General features: G+C 38.8%; 1 protein-coding gene across 2 annotated transcripts in view; it reads right to left on the minus strand.

The window, feature by feature from the left end:
* The window catches only part of DENND1B (DENN domain containing 1B), a 250847-nt gene that overhangs the window by 23799 nt on the left and 201221 nt on the right, over positions 1 to 25827 (minus strand). For both annotated transcript variants that reach the window (XM_054980351.1, XM_054980350.1), the window contains 6 exons: positions 19547 to 19648; positions 9945 to 10035; positions 7567 to 7607; positions 6228 to 6296; positions 2450 to 2506; positions 1561 to 1671 (listed from right to left, as the gene is read on the minus strand). In XM_054980351.1, coding sequence (XP_054836326.1) covers positions 1561 to 1671; positions 2450 to 2506; positions 6228 to 6296; positions 7567 to 7607; positions 9945 to 10035; positions 19547 to 19648 — 471 coding nt within the window. The remainder of the gene's footprint in view (positions 1 to 1560; positions 1672 to 2449; positions 2507 to 6227; positions 6297 to 7566; positions 7608 to 9944; positions 10036 to 19546; positions 19649 to 25827) is intronic.

Consider the following 25827-nt stretch of genomic DNA (forward strand, 5'->3'; position numbering starts at 1 on the left):
TATTCTGCTCTAGAAAAAAGAATGCTACTTATGATGATGTTAAAAACAATAGTACAAATGTGCTCTTCAAGAATGAAGATAACTTTGTTTTTATCCCGTTTTATAATGCCAACTCTTCAAATAGTCTAGCCTGAAAACTGAGGGGCGGGGGGCGCAGGTGCAAAGAGGAAAGAATGGCTCCCAATGAATAATCAAAGAGAAAGTTGTCATTAATTAAATCACTTTTAATGTGAAAAGAAAACTTACATGAACAGGCATTTCATTTCACTAACAATAATTTGTAATTCAAGTACAAGTACACAAACAAAAACTAATTGAACTGAACTGTAAACACACTCAGTGACAACTAGCCCTTAGTCTGCACATATTCCATCCAAGAGATGGATGGAAATGCCCATACTATACTGCGTACCAGAGAACATGTCAAGTTATGTGCACTTCCTTATCTGTCAATCTGCACTCACATACACCCATTTAAGCACATCCTGCAACCTATACACCATGAAGGACGATCTTTGGGGTGGTGGCTGGCATGCATGTAGCAAGATCAAGTGTAGGTTTGTGTGAACAGAATTGGTATGAACAAATCCTTCTATAGCTATAATCTTCTCAGATGGGTCCTAAATACAACTTCGTTACTTGTATGCATGTTTTATGGTACGTGCTGGAAATTCAGTTAATGTTAACACCTAAATGTGATTGTCAGTGTTCATGTTTAAATGCCCAAAAAGTGCATAACTATTTTTTCAGCATTTGTAACATTAATCTGTGATTAGCATATGTAAATGTTGATATTCAAAGCAATTTTTGAATAACAACTTCAATAAATATATGGCTTATCAAACAGACACACATTCAGCAGGCATTTCCAACATACTAGAAGTCATTCCTAGCACAGCAATAAGATCCTGGAAATCAAGGCACTACTATCTTGGGCTAGAACTACTCCTTCTTTCTCAGGGAATGAAATGGATTTGAAGATGACAGCATAGGGCAAACTAGTTTGCCAATTTATTACTGCTAATCACTATAGGATGAACTTAGTGATACTGCTCTATTTAAGGCAGTAAAAAATTACATTTTAGTATGAACAACTAAATAAACATTAATTTATTTTTGTATATCCTTTCTGCAATACATTTATTCTGAAAGTGCAGTTTTTATGAGATTGAGCAGGTAATGAGGCTACAGCAACATGAAACTAACATATGTACTTGGCTTATAATTCTGTAACCTTTCAGTAACACTTCTGCACAAATAATTAGAATGTGGCAGTAAATACTTAATGTTAGCATGAACATAAATATTATGCACAAGTAGGGTATTTGTTAATGATCTGGATTTTATGTGGGATTTTAAAATTACAAAATCACAGTGAGATCCAGGGAGGAGGCAAATATAAAAACAACAAAATTCAACTATTCCCTATTTTTAACATCATTTTATGTCCCTGTTCTTGAGCAAAGAGGAGAAACTGTATTTTTCATTAATGTCTTCCTATATGGTAGAATCTTTTTGCAGATTTTGAGTCAGGGACACTGAAAATTCTGTGTGCCTTACCTGGGCAAGTCTTTGTTTTTCTGTACTAAGCCTTTTTGAATTATGCATTCTGTAGATTTGACGGTATTGCACCAAACCTGAGCTACACGTTCCAGTCTCATCTTCTGTTTCCTACAGAACAAAATATGCTTGAAAAAATTTCTGTGCACATGTACACACAGAGCACTAAAATTAATTTAGTGAAACTGGGAGGAGGAAGTAATCATTCAAAAATTCTGAAATAAAAACGGAATTCTAATTTGTAGCAAAATGTAATAGCTGTTAAATAGCTTGAAGCTCTCAAGAGAAACAACTGCATTCCAATGCATATAGATAGTCTGGACACTTGGGTAGGGGGAGAGACAGTATTAAAGCTACTCTGAATTTTCAAAGAATATTGGGGATGAACAAATAAATAACAACCGAATAAACAAACGTCAGTGACATGCCTCCAATAATTTTAACCTGCTGTTCTTGAATCTTAAAGGCAATTTAGCATGCTAAAGTACTGCCACCATTTACAGATCTCAGGAAACCTAAACAGACAACTACACCTTCTGAATTACATTGTGCTGGTAAAACTCGTTTGCCTTAAATTCTCAGCTTGAAGCAAAGGCTTCAATTGTGATATCAAAGCAATCAGCTTTATGAAAACATACATCCTGTTAATGTATCTTTGAAGACCTCTGTTTTTCCATGATAAAATATGCTAACAATAAAGAGATTATTCAGTGGATGCATAGAATGACAGAGAGTTGCCAGAGGGCTTGTTATAAAAAATGTATTGTTGAACAAAGGGCTAAGCATATTTCAAAAGTCATTAAAAACACAAATCTCGTGGGATCTGTAAGGTGTATGCTTCAAACTAAAGAAAGAAACAAGGTAAGAAAGTACAAATTCCATTACATACCTTGTGTTTCAACTTACTCCTCACCTCCTTTATTCCTTGTTTTGCATGATTTTTTGCCTAGCAGAGAGGAGGGGAGGAGAAAGATTAAATGGCTTTGCAAAACAGTGGTTTGAAGAGTGCACAATATGAGGTGAAATTTAATTAAAAATTAAACCTCTCACATTATGTGGTATAATGAATGGAAATTACTTCCTTTGTTAATTTCACACATGATTGCTAATAAGGTTTGAGTGCATTAAAAGTTGGATCTTGGCATATGCATATCGTGTTATGAAAAATATACTAATTAAACCAATATTTCCTTAATATTTTTATATGTGAAATGGTACATTCATAGAAACAAAGACTGGATCAGCCACATATTGAATGGTTGCAAGGATAAGGCATTGGTTTTCCCATCCAGTGCTTTCATAGGAAGAGATATGCCCAGCATTTGTTATCCACACAGATAAGGTAATTAGGTTTACATTTTGTTGCATTACAAAGAGTCAGCCAAGTTAAATTCCAGTTAAGGACATCAGCTTGCACAAACATAAGACTTACAATCTCCTTCAGTTTAGAAATCGAGTAACCATTCTACTGGACAAGTAACAGCATTCAAGTTTGCCACATTTGTTTTTGGCAAAGAAAATGTTAACCTGTTCTCACTTTTCTGAAACTTCAATTCTATTAGATGCCCACATGGATTCCAGTAAATTGTTACCTACTTAAGTAGCTGCAGATAAAAGGCAATCCTGCCACATTTATATTTGGCCTGAGGCCCAACGAATTGTATTTCCTTCTAGCTTGATTTATCTCCCCACCTCAGGAGTCCCCTATAAGCTATATGAAGCACTTCCCATCTGAAGTTAAAAAGAACAGGTGGGCAATTGTGTTGGTTGGGGGTAAGCGAGCATATATCTCTTAGTGTCAGTTAACATTGCCCTGCTGCGTCTTTTTTTGCCCGCTGGCACTAAAAAGCTGTCATGAATGGGACTCTCTGCCTGGAAGGAGCTATACTCCAAGTTCTTGGGGAGTGGTTGCCACCTGGGTCCTTTTGTCTGTGAGTTCCTTGAGGCCACTAGGCAAGAGGAGTCCACCAAGCGCAGCACAGAAACCACATGGGTGAATTGCTCTTTTATAGCTTAGAGGATTTGGATGATTAGAAGATTTGCAGAAACGCTTAGATGGACATCTGAATACACATCTGATTGCATTTGCTATCTGATCTGCAATGCCTTCAATGGAATGTGTGTGGATCCAAGTATAAATTACAATGAAACCAATGCAATATAGATACTAGGTCAATCACAACATTTTTCATAGTTCTACAGTTGCTGCAAACCTTTGTGTAACACATAGACCCTAATTGTGCCTAGAATTCTAAGGGGAATTAGATTTAGTCTGGCTACAGGAATATGCATATTTAGTACTGAAAAATTCAGGATTAATTGGCAAATACTGTGGGAGGAAAATCTAGTAAAGGGGGGGGGGAGAGAGAGAGAGAGAGAGAGAGAGAGAGAGAGAGAGAGAGAGAGAGAGAGAGAAGAATAATTTTCCACCAACCTGTTAATGAACTGTATGTAAATAATAAATGAGCACACAAATATACAGTCCCTTTAATGTATTTACCTGGATTATTTTTTTTCATGAGTTCAGTGTGATTTTGAACTGATGTACAATTAAAAATTCTCTTTTAAAAAAAGAGATTAAGAGACTGATTTATTTATTGATAACTGGAGTCTCAGGGGAAGGCTGTGGTTTGGGAGAACAGGCAAAGATGTATCTATGTATTTCACTTAACTTTAGGGCTGCTTTACATGGAACATTTTTCCTACACTAACAGTGAAATCCTAAGCAGACTTACTCCAGCCTAAGCCCATTGGAGTAACTGGAGTAACTGGAGTAACTTTGCTTAGGAGTAACTTTGCTTAGGATCTGGAGTAACTTTGCTTAGACTGGAGTAACTTTGCTTAGGATCCAGAGAAGTTAGCCATGCTAGTCTGTAGTAGCAAAATAGTAGAGCCCAGTAGCACCTTTAAGACTAACCAACTTTATTGTAGCATAAGTTTTCGAGAGCCACAGCTACTTTGTTGTAGCATAAGCTTTTGAGAACCACAGCTCTCTTTGTCAGATGCACCTAACGAAGAGAGCTGTGGCTCTCGAAAGCTTATGCTACAATAAAATTGGTTAGTCTTAAAGGTGCTACTGGACTCTTTACTATTTGGCTTAGGATTTCACTGTAACAGTGCAATCCAAAGCAGACTTACACCCAAGTCCATTCAAATCAATGGGTTTAGAATGGTACAACTCTGTTCAGGATTGCACTGCAAATAACTCTCACATTGGGTAAAAGGATACATTTGTGGAGCGCATTTGTGGAGTGCACGCTTGGCTTCATAAATTTCTACTTCCTAGACATTACTATTTGCAGGAAGAGGTCTGCCAGTGGTGTGTCCAGGGGGCTGCATGCAGACCAGCCAAGCAGTGGCTGGACAGTTTTTACATCTCTAATTCCACAGTAATCTTACTGGAGCAAATAGCTCTGTAATGAGTGCATCTATAGAAGGCAGGTGGTTAGTTAACACTATCTACACCCATGTTTCAGATCTTACATGATTATTCCTCAGGAGTGCCCATATTTTGAGCCAACTCACCAATCCTACATGAGGGCTACTGTTTATAAAGAAACAACCTGGCCTTGTGTGCTAGTTGTGCATGTAACACTTCGATCATATTATAGTTACAAGTTTTTAAAAAATGTCACAGGTAATGCTCTAAAAATTTGTTGCTTTTTTGCAACTTGATTTAAATATATTAAGAAGTGATCATTTAAACCTTGCTTAGAATTGCTGCTTCTTCGCCATTGCCACCAATGAAACATGAAAGAGGACCCCAACCTTGTCTCTGAGCTAGTAGCTTAAGGCCATAACAGTAGTATCTTAATTATCCATGAATCTGATGGAAGAACATAGCACCATGTATGAAGGGCAAAGAAACCATTTTTCTGAGCCTAGAAACCAGACAAACATTGTAGTTCATATCAGGAATAGCTCTAGCAATAAAGTGGGAAATCACCATAATGCTAAAAATGCTGGATAGTACCAAGACACAAAGGAAATGTCAGTGTAAAAGTCTATACGAGAGAGCAGCATTTAGGTGGAAGGGAAGCCCCATGTTGGGCAAGAGGTCAAGGGGGATGGTCTTAACCATTTCTTGTAGATGCAAAATGGCACCCATTATGACCCTGGAAAAAGAAGCAAGTTAAATAGGTGATGAGCTTCCTTACTGGGCCACCACTGAGGGTTACAAATTGGGCTGCTTTCTGAAGTTATATTCAAGTGAAATGAGTTCTACACAGAACCTGACAAAATGGCTTTCAGTTTATTATGAACTACAGCAGAGTATAAACCAGAGGGATGGGTAGAACTCCGAAGTTTTTTTCAACGCATCCTTCTGCCACTTGTGCCCGCTCTGTTATTCCCCATCCTTCCTGAGAAACCAATTGGGCTGGGTCCTCTGGTATGGTGGCAAAAGATGAAGTGTGTTATTGTATTATTCACAATAACACAATCTGAATCATAAGTATCTTGGAATGTAGTTGAGTAGACCTGGTAGAAGCTAGAAGTGGTATAGGGATCACAGACCACTTCCACCAAAACAATTTTTAAAACACAAAGTTATTCTGGAAACAAATATCTAAAAGATATTATTTTGCTGTGTTCAGGATGAAAACACAGCATGAAGTTGCTTATGCAATATTTATGTAAAAATGAAATGGGAAAGGAAGACATCTTACATATCGGTACGCTGTTTTCATAGCTGGGCTGGCTTTAGTCATTGCTGTGTTGATCAGAGTGCCTCCTTTCTGAAATATACAATACATAAATATTTTGAAATCTACAAAACATGTCCTCTGCACAAGTAAAACTTTAAGGTTCTACAAGAAAAACAACACCCTTGCTTGAAATGGGGAGGGGAGGAATCCCTCGCCCTCTTACATTCTACTTCGAAGACTTCCACAGCTGCATTTTGTCTGCTACTGCCCAAGGGTTATAATATGCCATTTATATACTTGACACTTTTATCAATGAACTTTAATGTAATCATATAGGGCACAATCCACCAGGAAGTTCTTCTTCACATGTCTTCTTTAGATGAATGGAATTTGTAAAAGAGAGGCTTACACAAAGTTCATTGTGCACACGGGTCTTGTATCTGCTTTGTACATGCCTAGACTTTTTCCTGCAAGCTGCCACATGATCATGTAACATTAATACATGGAAACTACATGCTTTTTGTACTGGAATACAGATACTGGTATACATCATTATAACACCCCATATCAATGGTCAAGCTAGATATTATAAAGAAAACATGAACTCCCAGCTTTGTATATCCATCATGGCATCAGGGGTAAACTTTATTGGAAATTTTTTTAGTAAAATATTATTTTACTAATATCAGATCAAGATGGGTAGCCGTTTTAGTCTGTCTGTAGCAGTAGAAAAGAGCAAGAGTCCAGTAGCACCTATAAGACTAACAAATTTTGAGGTAGGGTATGAGTCACTGCTCACTTCTTTCGTGAGTCACTGCTCACTTCTTCAGATACTTCTTCAGATACTTCAGATACTAATATTAGTCTCTTTACAATTTGATGAGTTGAATCCTTCCAGTCAATTCTTTTAACTGTTTGTAAGTGTTAAATCATGAAATTGTTCAAAACTAAGAGTTGATATTGGTAATATGAGTATTAAGAGAGCAGGTTGGATCCTATGAGTCCATCATGAAATTGTACAAAAGGAGAATGCATATGAGTAATATTAAGCTAGTGGGTTGGTTACTACAAGTCCGTTCTGCTGTTACTGATGCATTCCTGTGGAACAAAAAGCCTTCCGTCAATGAGGGAGGTTCTTCCACTGGTGGCGGAGGCTCTTGTATCAGCAGCAGACTCTTTGTGCCAGAGGAACACACTGGAGTTTTAGGATCCAATCTACTATCTTAACATTAACATGCTAAAATGAATTTTAATTTTTTTTTACAGTTTCATATCTCTGGAACAGTGTTAAGCTGAATTCTTTTTTCTTTCATCCTGTGTAGAGTTTAATACAATTACATTAAAAAATAGAGTTCCGTACCTTAACTGTATACATCCACTGGTGATATGATTTTGAGTTTCCTAAAACATAAGGAGAAAACAGAAAAACTGAACAATTTTTTAAAGGTTTGTAAAAAAGAGACACACCTTAAAAATCAGAACTGCATATTATATCTATTGAGTCTAAAAGGTTCAAGTGTATGCCAAATATTGTCCCTTGAAAGGCTTCATTTTTTATTTCATTTTTACTTCATTGCCTTCCCTGAGGAAACGTACTCCAAATATAAAAACAACTGGAAACATTTTAAGTGTTTGAACTACATTTTTAATTTCAGAATTCTTTTTTAAAAGTTTAAAAGTATGTTTTTTCATACGGATATAAAACGGGCATAAAAGTAACTGCCATCCTTGTAGGTGAGACAAATGAGGCAACTGGGAGAACTAAAAACAGATATATGTTCAGTGGGTGCTATTACTTTACTCAATAGCTCACAATGGTCAAGTTAAAATTTGATTGCTCAAGAGAAGCAGCTTTGTTTCCCAAGCATTTTTAGCTAAATATGTAAGGACTTCTGGCTTCAGTTTTTAAGGGTGAATTTTGTGATAGTATGAGGACCAAGGACAAGTGCTGCAGTGGAAATGACTTGAGCTTGCAAACATGAGAACATATAAGTTTTCCAAAGCACATGCCAATATTCTTTGCAACACCAAGAGTTCCAAAAGCCTCTTAAGCTCAGCAATAAATCTGGCATCTAAAGCTAGGAGGAAATTCTGTTTACTTGCTTTTGCTGGGGCAAAGCCAAAGTACTAACAAACTCAGCTCTTACAGACCACTTCTAAGGACAGAATGATACAGGATGGCGGCAGACCTGTGGCAAATATGAGTAATCAAACACATGTAAAATAAGATCGGAGGTCAATTTCCAATCTAGAATGACAGGTGGGATGTGGTGCTTAACCCAGCATGCTTTTCCACCAGCCAGGCTAATTTTTGGTTGCAGTGTTGCTAGGGAAAAAGTGTTTTGGGGGAACAGTTGCAGAAGAAAGTGCTGGGCAGTAGAATGGTTCACACTAGCTGTCCTGCTTGAAATCACCACCCACATTCCCTGCTTGCTTGGTGACAACCCAAGACATGGGTCTGCCTCTGTCATGAATAGTTTTTCTCTAAGGACCAACTGGATAATTTCAAAACATAACCGAAAACATTCGAGATTGGAATTCATTTCCGGCAGCAAAACAGTTCAGTTTAAAGCTGCGTATTATTGCACTTGAAGCTAAGTGCATAATTTTGAGACATGGTTCTAAGACTAAACATGATGCCAGACTGGGACTAAGAAAACAATGAAGTTGGTGTAGACCACCTATGATTCATGGAAGTTCACTAAATATCAGATCAGGAGGGCTGACAATTCTGTAATATATACTATGAAAAATGATGTTTACTGAGAAGTTAGTCTGATTTTTCAATTAAACTTACTTTCAAGTAAATAGGATTGAAGATACAAGAAAAAGTAAAACATATATATACCAGCTTTTATATTTACAGGATACATGGCCTCAGCCTGCCATACTATGGTGTTCTCTGAAGCTAATTTATTTCATTTTTACCTTGCCCTTCTCCCAAGGAGTCAGAGTGCCATACATGGCTCTCTTTTATTCTATCTCCACAACAATTATGTGAAATAAATTAGTCTGAGAAGGCCACTCACAGAATTTCATGGCCGGCCAGGATTTAACCTTAAGCTTCTCAGTCCTCCACTATCCTATACCAAGGTTCACATTGGCCACTATACTGCTCACTATACTACTAAATATGCTCCCTTATCCACTTGCTTAAGTAATTTGTGGAGTGAACTTGTTGGCCCAACTCCCATTGGCTCATAAAAAGAGAAAGGGATAACCCAAAGGTGTGGAAAATTGAGTAATTTAAAATCCAAAAGAGAGGAGATGTTCAGTCAAGCTTAAATGTTAGTGTTAGAATCTTGAGGATGAATGATTCAGACCTTCACCACTAATTTCCTTGACACATGGCCTGCAAAAGCACCACCTTATTTTATATCACATACTTTAAATAGGGCTGATGGTTAGGCTAAATATGTTTTGAGGAAAATTCAGCAACAAAATTTTGCCCACTAACTTGTTTTACTATTTTAGCATTTTGAACAATATGGCATCCATTTTGTATCTCTAACAGCTTTTGCCCAATAACTCGTTTCACTATTTTAGCATTTTGAACAATATGGCATCCATTTTGTAGATCTAACAGCTGTTTAATTAGCCAATTAGGCATAACCAGAGAACTTTTTACAAAGATCACCATCAAGCTGAAAAGCAATTTTAGAAGTACTGTCATTCGCAATGGTTTCTGCAGATGAGGCAGGAATGAAAGCAACCAATAGTACCAAAGCAATCCTATACCTCCACTGAAGCCACCCGAAGAGATCTCTTCTTCAAACACATCGGAGAATCCTTTCCCTGCATTCAGCTTTGCAAGCCGACCTTCAATAAACTGCAATAAAAAGTTATCAAAGCTATGATGTGAGGAATTCACATTTTTAAACTTCTAATTTATTGCGTGCTACAAAAAAATGACAGAAGTACAGCAAAGACCCATTACTATTTGAACACAATGTTCCAAAACCTGGATAGTCACACATTCACTTTTTGACTTCTCTCCATGCACTCTTTCTGTCCCTCACTTCTAGCTCGACATGAGCATAGCCTAACTACAAAATGCTCAACTCACATGAAAAATGTAATTATAGATCTACAGTGCAATTCTGCACACATTTCAATAGTGGGGGTACTTTATGTGAGCAACACCACATAAACAAGATGCACACTTTTCACTCTGAGTGAAACCCCCAAATTCATCATCATTTTAGTTATATCATTTGAGGTGTTTCTTTTCTTTGGTAAATTGACAAACAGATCACAGAACTTTATATTAGTATGGTCAAGTTTAACAGAGCATGGGAGGCTCTGGTAGCTTTAGATGATTACCTCTATCTGGATACTTCCTTGTTGTTCCTCCTGGATCAATCTGCAGCATTTGATATTAAGGATGTGCAAAATGAAAACACCGAGCCAAAGATATTCACAGGAATCACTTCATCCTATTCTCCAAAATGGTAACATAAATCCAAGATACTTGGAATAACGAAACCTGCTCCCTGAAAAAATCCCTCCCTCCCCAAGTTTTGACCCTTCCGAAGGAGGAGCAAGAGCATTCCCAGCAAACTGACTGATTTCCTAGACAATGACATCTCTCCCTTCCAAGGGAGATCCTTGCAAGATCCTTGCAAGGAAGAAGCACTGAGCACTCCCAGCCAATCTCAAGCTAGAGAGAGCTGCCATACCCTCACCACCCTTTTTGTGGTTTGGAGACAAAGCTTTCTTTCCATCTTGTTCAGGGGCCTGTAGAATTCAAATTATTTGTCCACCTTGCTTGAAACTTGGAGATTCTTTGAAGGACAGGCAGAAGACACTCTGCTGCAATTTTAGCGATAATTGATTGAAAAACAATGACTCTACTTCCCACCACCGAAAAAGTTCCCCATAGGGAATAAGAGAAAAAATGCCGTTGTCATTGACTCCCAACCCAAAATATCCTATGGGAAATAAGCAATCATGGATCAGAAATTATAACGAGAATTTTCTCTGTGCACACCCCTATTTTATATAATAGACGATGTCATCCTGTTGAGGAGTTTTTAGGCTAAATTAGGAATCTGGGTTTGTGCCTTGGACTGGTTTAAATTATTCCTCATGGAACAGACTCAAAGGGTTGCTGTTGATGACCAGCTTTCTTCAGTTTGGGAATTATCTTGTGGGGTTCCACAAGCTGCAATCTTATCCCTCATGTTATTCAACCTCTATCTAAAGCCTTCAGGAGAAATCATTCGTAGCTACGGAATTGGATGCCATCAATATGCTTATGACACCCAGCTCTATATCTCTCTGTCCAAATCCCATGATAATGCAGTTAAAGTCCTGAGTTGCTGCCTGAATGCTGCGATCAAATGGCTGAAAGCGAACAAATTAAAACTGAAACCAGACAAGGCAGAGGTGATGCTGGTTGGAAAAGCAGATATCTTGAGAGACATCGTGCTTCTTGCTTTCGATTGAAGGACATTGTGTTTCTTGCAGACTTGGTTAAAAGCCTTGGAGCTATACTGCATCTAGTCTGCTGCTAGAGAAGTAAGTAAATGCAGCTGCAAAAAAGGCCTTCTTCCAACTTAGATTAGCCTGAAAGATGGTCTCCTACTTTGACACAGCCAATCTGGCCACTTGGATTCACACCACAGTAACATCAAGGCTAGACTACTATAACACACTCTACATATGTTTCCCCTCAAAGTCAGCTTGGAGATTCCAGGTGGTGATTATTATCAGGAGCTAGATGGAGCATGCATATTACTCTCATTCTACAGTCGCTCTACTGGCTACACATCAGTTACTAGGCTCAATTCAAGGTTTTGGTCATCACATACAAAGCTCTTCATGGCTTTGGTCTCTCATATCTGCAGGACTAGCTCTCCTTCTATGCTCTGCCACGGCAGCTTCACTCATCTGAACAAGGCCTTCAAATGGGCAAAATTAACAGCTGCCCGCACACATACATTCTCCGTAGTGGACTCCACTTTACGGAATGAAGAGGTCAAGAAAGCTCCCATTCATTTGGCTTTCTGCAAATTATGCACAGGGTTTTTTTAAACTCAGGCAACAGGGCTGTTCTGGAAGGAAATGGTTCAGGTTGCAAGTCACCCCCGTGCCTGGTCCCAGGAAGTCTTCTTTCATCAGGGGACATGACAGGGAACTGGACCTTTGCCAGGGCTGTTTTGGTCCCCCATTCCACCCCTGCTTCCATCCCCACAACTTTGCTTTACAGAAACCAATGCTTGGAAGGCGTCAGCAATATTGTTGTGGTTGCTTAGCAACCCCCCCCCCCCAGTGGTCACTGGCATATTAGTAAGCATTTTTTCCCTTTAAAGCTATATATGTTGTTTTTATTATTCTGAGGAGTTTTAATCCTCCCAATGTTTTGGTTTTTTTTAGATTTCAGGTTTTTCGGCAAACCTGGGAAACTCCTTCAGATTTGTAGAGCAATTCCCTCTGTCTGTCCCTGCCTCCATTTTGCAGATCTTTTTTTGATCCTCAATCTATGCTCTGGTTCCATAAATATGCCAAACAGTATAATTTTATATACAAACCAAGTTACAAATTATGTATTTCATGTTTGTAAAGCAGCAATACAAGTTTTGAACTGATAGGAAAGGAAGAAAGACATAAAATTCTGGCTTTCCCCTGAAAAAAAACCACACCAGTATTTCTCTATGCCTTCAAAATTTCTATAAAAGTTTACACACATGACATAAGAGCAGAGACGGCAGCTATATGCTCAGAGTGCTAGTAATGCAGACAATGGAAAAGAATATAATACAGCCTTCCCAAATAAACAACAGTATTTGTTAAAAGCTTAAAGGAGTGCCCCTGCCCCAACCCCAGGAGGTGACATTTTTAGAATGCTTTCAAGCAGTAATCTATTTTTGTCAGGGCTAGGTAGCCCAAGTATGAGATAAACAGAAAAAGCATTGGAATGACTGTGCCTTTTCCAGCATGAATTACTACTAAATCATGGTTCACTGACATAGTATACAGGAGCCAATGGAAATTAATTATTTGGCTGACTGTCATATACTATCACAGATTATCCAAACAGGCCTTTCAGTGACAATCTGATGTTTGTCAATGGAAAGACTGATGACATGAAACAAACTGTTCTATGAATATGACAAATAAGACGTATTAAAACATGAATATGAAAAATATGTAAAAATGAAATAGATAAATGTGGAGACAGCAGTAGCAGCAAAGCACGCGTTATCATTTGTGATTATTTCCTCTCCTTCTCAACTGACACTCTCCCACTCCACTCAAGCTGGCTCTTTTCCAAATGGGCTTGGTTCATGGTCAGACTGCTGCATGGGATCACTGGATTATTTCACAGCAAGAATGAGATAAAGCACCTTTAGCTACCACTGTGTAGAAAACATTCTTTGAACCATGGGGCATTATCTGTTTGGGGAAAACTAAGAATGCATGCCTTGCTACAAAATCCACATATGATTTATGAATAGCCTCATCGTTAGGCAAAATTACACAGACAGAAAAGTGAGCCGTTAAGCTTTTGTCTTCTGTGAAAGATTAAATTAAAAGACAACTTTAATACAAATGGAGGTTCCATGGAACTGAACTGGAGGGGGGAGGGATTGCGCAGCAGCAGCAGCAGCTGTGGATTGTGCTGCATTTTACCTAAGAGACTGAACAGTGTAAAATGCAGAGGTGGACAACTGGTGAGCAGTATACAGCTAACAAGAAATTTTATTTGGCTTCTGTGGCTCCTAACTGAAAGAACTAATTCCTGTAGCTATGCTGTAGGTTGGATCCTGTGCATCTATTCTGCTAACAGCTCTTGTATCAGGGGAAGGTGCTTACACTAGAGGAGAACCAATCTGAGCGATTCAACTTTTTGTTTCCCATTTGAATGTGTACATAAGTGTGCTTCATTAAATGTTTGATGGTGCCAACTTCGTTATAGGACTGAACAGTCCTGGCCCATGACCACTCTCTGGAAAAGTTGCTCATACTGAGGCACATCTGAACTAAAGGGCACAGATATGGGGCTGTTCCTGGCAGTTTATGTACAAAAGAAGTCCAGCAATAGAACAGCACTAGCTGTCTCATGTGTGTGATCTAGAGTATCTATGGTAGGCTATTAGTGATTAAACAGGAGGGCAGATGAGTTAACATCACCTATGGTATATTAAGGTAAAGGTAGTCCCCTGTGCAAGCACTGAATCATTACTGACCCATGGGGGGGATGTTGCATCATGATGTTTTCTTGGCAGACTTTTTACGGGGTGGTTTGCCATTGCCTTCTCCAGTCATCTACACTTTACCCCCAGGAACCTGGGCACTCATTTTACCGACCTCGGAAGGATGGAAGGCTGAGTCAACCTTGAGCCAGCTACCTGAACCTGGTTTCCGCCAGGATCGAACTCAGGTCGTGAGTAGAGCTTGGGTTGCAGTACTGCAGCTTACCACTCTGCGCCACCAGGCTCTTTTTCTATGGTATATTACTAGTGTTTTATTTTTAATCCATCTTTTTTTAATTCCACCCTTCCTCCAGCATACCTAGTCCCTTCCCCCATTTTTAGCCTCACAAGAACCCCATAACACTGAGGGAGTGAGAAAGAGAGATCATTGGAGTCAGCATAGATACGGTTGTGCTTCGCCCCTTCTCCTAATTGTAAGGTTTTGTAGATGCTTTCCATGTTTATGCAGGAGGTCTTTGAGGAGAACTAAAGAACTGAGAGTCCACAGGTGCCTAACTTTTTGTCTTTTGTGTGAAGCATCCAATCTTGCCCAAAGCCTTCTATGTCCTAGTAAGTGCACTGGTGCTATAACTTTGTGGGAATGACATGTATTTGGAAGACATGAGTCTTCTAAAACAATGATAGGCCTTTAAGTTATTTTGACATTATTTATTTTCTTTTAAAAATCTTCTCCATTAGATTTACAACAAAAGTGTCAGTTCAGCCCTTTTCAAATTCAAGCAACCTTGAATGGAGACCAAGTACAAAAAAAAAAGTCTTGGAGCAGAAGCAGCTGGATAGAGGATAAGGAGAAGGAATGATACCAAATATAAACTGGAGTAGCAGCAGTACATTGGCTATAAAAATGATTTTTTTAAAAAAACCTTCTTTGCCTCTTGCAAGAAAGCATTATTCCCACTGTATACTATCTAATTAGAAGCAGCCATATTTCACTTGTATGGCATAAATCTCTACATCAGCCAGTAAATCTCAGAGACAGAAACTTGTCATTTTTATTATGAAAGTTGCCTACCATCTTGCAAATTCCACTTATCTACTGTGGCAGTATATCTTCACAGAGAGCTAGCAGATAGCGTGGCCTCCCTTGCCTAAAATACTGGCTGCTTTAATCAAAGATTAGTTTGCCTTTTTGTCTTTTAGCTTAGTCCACTATGTTTACCCACCACGCCTTGGCCCTACTTAGACTATTTTGTTCTCACCACTCCTGAGCTGCAGGTTCCTTAACAGCAATCCTTTATGGGTCAGTTTCCTCCAGAGAGGAGAGGACCAAGTCTTGTGTAACCTTGGTGAACATTTATACACAGATGCCAAAGAAATGGATGCCAAGTGATAGTAAACAGCAGCAATGCTGTGTCCAGTATAGAACTGGGGCAGGCTCCTGAGGCCAGGAAGCCAGAACCGCACCAGCCTTTTTGTGTGCCGAGAGTCTGCTCTAGCATCTAGGACAGCCAGTTCACACAGTTGCAAATTTTACATTTGAGATGCAAAAGGGTGGGGGTGGGGACAGAACAAAACAAACAATGTATCATTAATCATGTTATAAAGGGACAGAAACTGAACATATTAAGCACATAAATGATTTTTTCTATAGGCTTTTTAGTTACTCTGAAGTTAAGTCGAGTCTGAGTACAAGTCTGCCGGGCACTTTTAAAGAAGTCACCGATCCTTCAGTATTTTTTTTTCAGTGTAATACTCCCCCAAAATTATTTCAAAAAGAATTAGGGGTGAGTGATCTGGGATACATGAATCAACTAAATAGCCAGATTTATGCTGATCTGGCATAATCCAGCTACGCTGGTTCACACTGGATAATCCCAAAGCAGATCTGGGAAGCCAGACTTTGATGGTCAGATTATCCGGCTGCAGGCATGCTCCACACCTCAGTAGGAGAGCAGTGTGAGGCTGGCGAGGGGCAGGAGTTAGCAGGCAGAATGCATTCCCATGCTGCCCCTCCTCCCAAACCTAAGCTCCAAAGGATCCTGTCAAGCTTTGATTCCAAAAAGCAGGCAGCTGCAGCAGAAGGAACAGGGGAGGAGAAGAAATTAAAGGTGCCCCCATTTCCCTGCCACCACCAGTGCCTTTCTCCCTTAGAGGGTGAGGAGCAGACCGACATTTTCTCCTCCTCCTTTGGCTGCTGAGAGGCTGCTGCTCCCTTCTTGGGGCTGTCACTGGGGGCAAGAAGAGAAGCTGGGACTCAGAGTGGCAGGTTAGCAGGGTCAGTGACTCTTTCTGATGCACCTGGCTGGGGCTGCTGGCTGTGGAGAAGGAAGAAGGCAGTGAGAGGAACGGTGAAGAGGCCTGCCTTGGGGCTGGTGGCTTGGCCTGGCACAAACTGAAGGCCAGCTGTATGCAACAGCAGAAGAGCAGTGAGAAGCCAGCAGGGGAAAAGAGGAAGCCGGCAGAGTAGATTCTCATCCCACTTCTCTGCCCCAGCCTGAGCTCCAAAAGAGCCCTTCAAGCCACCACCGGCTACCTTTTAAACTTTGCAGCTCGAGCCTCATCCCTGTCCCTTGCTCTGGTTGGATATTAGCATTCTTTGGTTTGACACTGGGAGTCTCTGGTTTGACATGGGTTCCCTTGCTGTAGTTTGTTTCTGTTGGGGTTTGTTGATTCAGATTGCATTGAAAGTTGGATTTGGATTTGGGACCTGCCTTTTGGCTAGGAGTTGCATGTGCTCAAGGTTTCCCTTTGCCTGGAAAAACGTGAAAATGTACTCCCCGTAGGAAACAATGGAGAATGGCTGGGAGCACATGGTTCAAGGGCCCACAGAATTGGACCCTGGGGTGCAATATTCTTGATATTTGGGGAGTCTTTAGGGGACAGGAAGGAGTAGGTTCCCTGCAAATTTGGTGGAGTTCACTTGAAAAATGCTCCCCAGCCTCAAGATAGCTTTCCCCATAGTGAATAATGGCTGGATAAATTCTTTGTGTACTTTGTAAAGTGTCATGCACAGTGACAGGGCCGTATAAATATTTAAAACTAAGGAAAGGGATGCTTATTGTGCAGATTAAAAATCCACATAATGGGACCAGTCAAGGCTGCAACTTAGGGTTCTGCAAACCCAGATAAAAATATATATCGGGGCGGGGGGGGAGCAAACTCCTCCAAAAACATTTTGTGCTATGTCTGTGTATGTGCATACATAGGGAGTTCATTTTTGGTTGTCATAGTGATGGTGCTTCACAGTAAGATGCTAGCCACCAGGACCACGAGAAGATGGGGCAGGTAAGGGGAAACAGAGGCAGCAGCAGGGTGGTTCCATACGAGGTGATAGATCCGAGAGCTGTTGATAATGAACAACAATGTTTAACGTACAAAGAAATAACTAAAACTGAAGTATCTAAACTTAGAATAAAGACGCAAGAGGAACTATCACCTAACTATGATTGGTTCCAGTACAGACAGATTAGAGACTTATACAATTCGGACTCTGCAAAAGGGGGCATACGAACAGAGAACTCGGAACTAGAGCAGACCCTTCTTAAAGAAGACAAGAAAAGAATATCCAAGGTATACCAAGTACTGTTGAAGTGGGATACCGAGGATGAGATAGTTAAAACACAAATGGTGAAATGGGCTATAAATTTTAATAAAGAAATAACAATGGAGGCATGGGAATACCTGTGGAAAACTACAATGAAGACAACGACATGTATTAATATCAAAGAGAACATTTTCAAAATGATTTATCGTTGGTACATGACACCAAAGAAGATTGCGCTAGGGAACTTGAACACCTCTAATAAATGCTGGAAATGTAGGAAGCATGAGGGCTCCCTCTATCATATGTGGTGGTCGTGTGAGGTAGCTAGGCAGTTCTGGGGGGAAATAATAAGAGAAATGAGTGAAATTTTACAGTTTCAAATAAATAAGAACCCAGAACTCCTGCTGCTAAACTTGGGAATGGAGGGAATTCCAGCCCGTCATAGGACGTTGATATTTTATATGACTGCAGCAGCTAGACTTTTGTATGCGCAGAAATGGAAAGTACAAGAAGTGCCAACTATTGAAGATTGGATCTACAAATTGCTGTATATGGCTGAAATGGATAAGATGACAAGAAAACTGAGAGATCTGGACTCAGGGCAGTTTAACACAGACTGGGAGAAGCTGAAACAATATCTGGAGAAGAAGTGGGAGGTGGGAGGAAAACTGTGGCAGTTTGAGAACTACTGAAGTACAATAAAAGTATAAAAGAGAGGGGTGACTTTACCGGGGGAGGAAGAGAAATGCGAATTTATAAGCAGTTAGATTAATTAATTGATTGAGATATATATAGATATGTAAAGGTTAATTGATAGAATATTGATAGAGAATAATTAACGGTTTAAACATGAGGATTGAGTAATTAACAATATTTTTTTTACTTGATAAGACTTATATGCACCAAACTGAAGGTATAGAAGAGTTAAAACGACTGACTATGTGATGAGTTATATAGAAATACTATAAAAAGAAGAAATGATTAATATATAGAGAACAAATCAAATTGTTTGATTTAAATGTGGGAAATTTTTATGGTTTATGATATATAGAAATATTCAAAACTGGAAAATGGGACAAATTGTTTATCTAAAGAAGTATAGTTTGGATGTATAATAAGTAAAAGAGTTAAAGATGTACTGCTTAATATAATGGAGAATATATATTTGTTTTAGACAGATGAAGTTAATAGAAGTAAGGGAAAAGGGACAGAGGGTGGGAAAGCTGTTGGAAGTCAACAAAAGGGGGGGAAAGGGAGGGGGTTAGAAACGAAAAATTAGGGGAAAATTGAATGTAATGTAATGTTAAAATATTAATGTTCTAACCCAATAAAAAAATTTTTCAGAAAAAGAGGCAGCAGCAGGGTGAGGGTGTCCTTCCCTCGCTTAATAATACCGTTAACAATATTTTGCTAGTGATTGCCCACCATCCGTTCAGTAAAAAACGAGAAGAAACTTTTGAATACAGGATGGAGATGAAAATATATTATTGCTTGCCTTTCATTACTTAAGTAAAACACTTCCAGATATGTGTAACCAAGCATATTTCATGGAACAATACCTTATATCTGCTCTTGAACATGCATATGCAATGTAATTAGAAAGGAACTAGATCACAAACCCATTCACTCTCTAGTACCTGTTTAAAAAGCTGAAGATTCACTGCTGTTTCCAGAAACTGTTTTGTAGCACTGGAACGATGCTTGACAAAGCTTTCTTCACAGAAGCTGACAGGCTGTCCCTAAATTGATAAAGGGGGGGGGGGAATAAGAAAGGTATTTAACATACTGAAAGCCCCATTTTTTCTCTCCAATGGGAGAGGTCAAACAGCTTGCATCACTCTCACCTCCTCCACTGTATCCTTCCAATAGTTTTGTGAAATTGATTAGACTGAGAGAAAGCAACTGGGCTAAGGCCACTCAGTGAGCAGAGTGAGGAGTTGATCCTGGTCTCTCAGATCCTAGTCCAACACTCTAGCCAACACACAGCACCACTACCATCTAGCAATCTAGTCAACAGGCAACGGCGATCCTCTTACCATCTATTTTTGTCAATACTCTTCTACATAGCAGAATTAGAATATTAATAATGTCATTTTAATACCCTTTAAGTCATGTGCATTTGTTGAATCCCCAATATAGAAAGAAGTAGTAACAAAAATATTAAGAGGTAATTTTGTGTTAAAAACCATAGCCAACCTGTTCTCATCTATACACAATAGGTAACCTAAGGAAAAGTAGGGCTTCCAAAAGGATTTTAGTATGGTCTCTAAACCTCTGTAAGGTTTATGTAATTTTATATTTGTTTTTGGATTTCCTTTACCAATATTAATGTGCTTATCCACACATATTAAGCATATAAAGGAAATTACTGAACTACTGGTTTTCAATAGTCTTTCTCCCTTGTGGCAAGCATGTTGTCGTAAGTACTATATTTTTTTGGTCTGTGGGGAAAAGCTTTGAAAATTGGCAGAGTGCTACAATAAAAAGAATAAACTGGAGCTCTGTGGTAATAGGTTCTGCCCTAAGTGACTCATGAAGTCTCCTCTACACTCCCTGTGATCCTACAATGAATTATAATGAATCCCCTTCCCTAATGATCCAATTTGGAACAATTCAGATATTTTTATCATGGTGAATTCTTCATGTGGATCTCCACATTTATCTGATACTTAATTCTAATTTCTCAAACACATTTCGACAAACAAGAGATTTTAAATTGAGCTAGCTAAAGTTACACATGTTCAAGTACCACTTATTTGAACTGGACAGCTTTAAACAAATGATTAAATTGCCCACTGAAATCAATAGGACAGAAGATTGTTTAGACAGATCATGCTGATCTGCATTGCTATAAAAGAGGGAATGTATATAGCATTAAAAATACAAACAAATTCATAGATTTCCAAAATTACCCCATCTATTAAAACAGCCTAATAAAAGGAATCTTTATGTTCATGCAAGCTCTGCATACAGATATTCTAAGCACAAATGGATCTCCATATCAATTTCAATGTTAAAAAACCCTCAGTCCCACTAGAAAGATCATCATTTTCACTGATCTGCCCCATCTCTCTTGCCTTTCCACAACCATGTGGCTAGACTGAGAAAAAAATCACAGGCAAGGATCCAAAAGGCCACAAATGGTGTACTGTACACACATTCCAGCTTTCCTTTTCACAGGGCAACCTTCTGTGCCCCTCCAAAAAGTCATTCATAAAATGGCATTTTCCAAGTTGTAGAGGTTTCTGTCAGAAGGAAAAAAAGTTGGCAATCCACTTTGTGAGCCCACAGAAATACTTCATACACATGCATTTGTATCTTGGTCATACTTATTTATCAATATATCAATACTAATCCTGAGATTCTGCAGAAAGCACTAATATTGCCACCAGTGGCTTCAGAAATATTCTAAGTTAATAATATAAGTTAGCAATTATACCTAATATAACTCCAGTAAAGTTTTTGTTATGCAATATATTTCTATCATTGACTCATTATTCTTTTTACAATGTTCATGTTAGAGAATAGAAGAATTTTATTTTGATAGTGGATGCTGTTCCAATAGTCCTTTTAGTATTGATTTACATCATACTTTCAAAGTATGTTCGATCAAACCCTAGTAGGGATTCTGTGCTGAAGAGTAGACTACTAATACTCAGAGCAAAAAAATCTATGGCCAAACATGGTATCTGTTCTTTATAACAACAGTTGCTATAGAATTCCATCTCTCCCCAACTTCTTTTTGTGGACTGCTGAGCACAGCAGGAGCTGTTCCTTTTAAGCTGCATTCACATTTTAAGTAAGCTCCTTGCCCTAATTGTAAATAACTCTCATGCACTCACTCAAACGGAAGAATCATCTTCAGCAAGAGGCATTAGCTAAACCTGTACAATTATATTAAAAATAAAAGCACCTCAGAGCTAACAGAGGAAATATCTTTGCTTCTTAAAATAATAGGGCTAGAAACCTTCTACTTTATCCAATTCAAACAATACATTTATTATTATTATTGATATTGATATTAATATTAATAGCTCTAGACACAACTTAAAAACTGTAATGGTTTGGCTACATATTACTGCTATTGTTGTTCATCAGAAGTCGTTCAAACAAGATGGCTTGGCAATGTGGGAGTCATTTAATAGCCTGAGCTCAGTAGGAAAACACATGATTTGCCATCAGAAGGTCTCTGGTAAAATCCCTGATATCTCCCGGTAGCACGGTAGTTAAAAATCACTGATGGAAATTTTGCTTATTGGAGCAGACAGCAGTGAGTTAATGGACCAACAGTCTGACTTAGAACATAAAATATTAGCATGGAAGGTGTGCTACTTTTGATCACATGGCTAAGGTGGCTTTCAAACCACTTAGAATTTGCTTTTAAGGAAGCAAGGGCCTGGTGAATACTCAATTTAACTATGTGGTCAGAGATGAGTTCTTCATGTGCTTACAGGTGCTGGATGGTTAGCTTTTAGGCAGTTTGCACAACTGCTCCTGCTATCTTAATCACAAGTGTTTTCCTCTGACTTAACACTAGATAGAAAATCTTCCAGGGCAGTGACTATTAGACAAGAGAACGGACACCTCCTATTAGGGTCCTGAGATCTGCAGGGTGTGACCCTGTAATAAAGAAGGAGAACTCTGCTTCCTCAGTTCAAAATCTTCTGTTTAAAACAATAACACTAATAAAACAATTTTCATTTGCCTGAAGAGAGGAATGCAGAAATGTAACTATACTCATGTTATTGTTGAGTAACTGCAGTTACAGGTTAATAACCGTTCAAATTTTCTTTTTTGAATGGATTAATGTGCACGTACAGGTGACTAGTGAGATGCTTTACAGACATGTCTCTAAAAATAAAAAGGACTAAAGATGGATGGGAGAAGACATGATTATTTCTTTGAAGTATGGTATTAAAATCTGACTTATTTGTAAAATAAATGGGGTAGATGTGGGCACAGGGAAGGACTAAAAGAAAAGGCATTGATTCCTGAAAACTACAGGTTGGAGGCAAAAGTCCTGCTCTACCACCATAATAGGACTTATGCTAGCAGAAGATCTTTTTTATTGGCAGAGAAGGATTATTTCTGTCAGCTCTTCCCTATACTGTTCATAAGGCTCCCCTGATCACTAGGAGCTTCTGGCAATGTGTGTGTGTGGGGGGGGGGGCTCAATGAACTACAGAACTTCTCAACTTTTTCCTATGGAAGAACGCCAAAATTAATTTTTGAAATTCTAAGGAACCTCTATCAATGAAAATGTTTATAGGCCAAAAAAAAAAGCTGATTGTGGAGAGAGCAATTCAATTACTGCTAAATTATCGCCAAGAAAATATATGTGTAAAGAGCTGTTATATATGGAAATTTACACTTTAAGAAAAAAAGTGAAGCATTTTCCCTGTCTTTTTTGCATTATCTAATCATTTTTTCAAATATCAAAACATCAAATCTAAATAAAGTTTACTTAAACATCAAAATAAAGTTCACATCCAAAGTCAATATAAGGTTTACTTTCAGAGTGATATTTAAGCTTGTTGATTTTTGCACAAAAGTTGAATTCTTGATTGAACTTGGATATTTGGAATTTTTTACAGTATTTCAAAATGTGTTTTTGTTTATTCCATGATTTCTCATCAAACCCCTGACGATGTCATGAGGAACCCCAGAGTTCTGTGGAACCCTGGTTGGGAAATACTGAGTTGGTAGAACCACTTCCAGGGATGATTTAGCTACACAGAGAAATTGGAAAACTGAATGTTGTTTAAAATGGATCACAAAAGTTGTTCCAAAGAGGTCACATGCCATTTTTGAAGGAAAAGAGAATGTTAGATTGTGGATAAAGGAAGCTGGAGGAGGAGACCAGGGAGGTTGGGGAGAACAGCTTTCAGATTCAGAGCTGAATCCTGAAATGCAAGCAGAAAGATAACAAATGGAGAGAACATCGTCCTTCCCAGTCTTAAGTTTGTCTCTCTCTCTGTGTTTAGCAAGCTAATCCAAAAACTATTAAGTCTACTAAAGTTTTGCAGTCAAGGTCAAAAGAGGTGGCCAGGGGAAGATGGTAGAACCATGACCACATATATTAATAACAAAACTTATCACGAAAATAAGCACAGAAAACTACTTGCTAATTTGTGAACCGTCTTGGATGGAAAATAAACATTAAGCTTGATAAATGCATAATTCTTCATGATAAAGCATGAAGGAAAAAATCAACTGTAATACATTAAACAAACCACCTTTCTTAAAACATATATCATTAAAAGATTATGAAGTATATAAACAGCTACCTTGATTTATATAGCATTTTAAAAAGTCTGGCATGCTTTCAGAAAGTTAACCAAGAGAAAGATAAAGCCATGCTGAAGATACCAAAGCCTTTGCAAAAAAAGAGAGAAAACCACCCACAATAATAAAAAAAAAGTTTGCTCACACAAAGCTTTTCCTCACAATTTGAATGGGAAAAAACCCTGAAAGCTAAAGATCCGATTGCTGAGTATCTTTCGCAGCATTCAATTCCATATTTATAATAAAGAAAATAAGTTACATTTGGAAGCAAAATCAAGATTTGGCTTAATCAGTCTTGTCTTCCTTTAGGTTTTAAGAGTCAATTTCAAAAGTAAGCAAACAAAAGTACTGGGCTAGGGATATCAGGCTCAGACCATATAGTAATTTAGGGCTGGACAAATCCTAGGCACTAGGTTGCCATGGCACCCAGAAACTTCATTGTGGCGCCTACTATTTTCCAAAATGATTTTATTCTGCGTTTGTATTATCACGGGCTATCCCCTTACTTATTTATAAACTACAACACTTTTGTGATATTGTATGTTGAATAAACAATGAAGCACGTAGCAGTAGGTTTTATGGTAGCAGTAGTGAGAATGTATTGTCATTAAAATATGAAACCCTGAAGGCTGAAAAATGAGGCTGGCAGCTACATTTTTGGGCTGGCTCCTAGAACTAAAGAAAATGTGTCAAGGCCTGTAATAGTGGTTCAAGTGTCAGACTAGAATCTGAGAGACCCTGGTTCAAATCTCCGGTCTGCCATAGAAGTTTACTGGATGACTTTTGGCCAGTCACACTGTCAATCTAGCTTATCTCACAGGATTGTTGTGAGGACACAGTGGAGAATAGGAGAATATAAGCCACTTTGGGTCTCCATCGGGGAGAAAGATGGGATTTAAATGAAGTAAATAAAAATAGTTTGTTGGAACTTGAGTTAGAAGTGCAATTATGTTTGTCTATATGCCCACATTTTCTCTTCTTTCTATTTCTTCAGTTAATATACTTTAAAAGACAAGCAGATGTTAACTTAATTCTTATTCTTCAAGTGAATGACTATACTAGAAACTGCAAATATGGTACTACAATCTTTGCGATTTCATTACAAAGTCATAGTAGTCTGCGATACCAGTGCAAAACTGACTGTGCAATCCTAGGGGGAGGGGTGCAGAAAGCACACAGGGAGCTAGCTAGCCACTGTGCCTGCATATCACCTGGATACACCAGCATATCCCTGAGACACACCAGTGGAAAGTCTGTGTGGCACTGTACCCCAGCCTGGCGCTGCCATGGGAACACCGCAGAGTAACACCTACACAAATCACTGCATTGGCAGGGAAAGGGGCAAGGCATGTACGGTAGCAGGAGTTACTCAGGTCACTAAAATGCTCTAGCCTGGAAGCACTCTTGATAGCAGTGGAAAGTTACACTATCAAGAAAGACAGTGTGGCCCACGGACTCCCATGCAATGGAGAAAGCCGACTGCTCCTCCACAGTTAGGAGCCCTGCTGGAATTCAGGATGCCAACTAGAGCCACCATCAATTACCTCCCTCCCTAACAGTGGACAACCTCCCTCCAACACTCAGTCATATCCCCCCCACCCAGCATTACATAAACCCCAACCAGCACACCCCA

This window comes from Eublepharis macularius, chromosome 5, assembly GCF_028583425.1.
Source record: "Eublepharis macularius isolate TG4126 chromosome 5, MPM_Emac_v1.0, whole genome shotgun sequence".
In the NCBI taxonomy this organism is placed as follows: domain Eukaryota; kingdom Metazoa; phylum Chordata; class Lepidosauria; order Squamata; family Eublepharidae; genus Eublepharis; species Eublepharis macularius.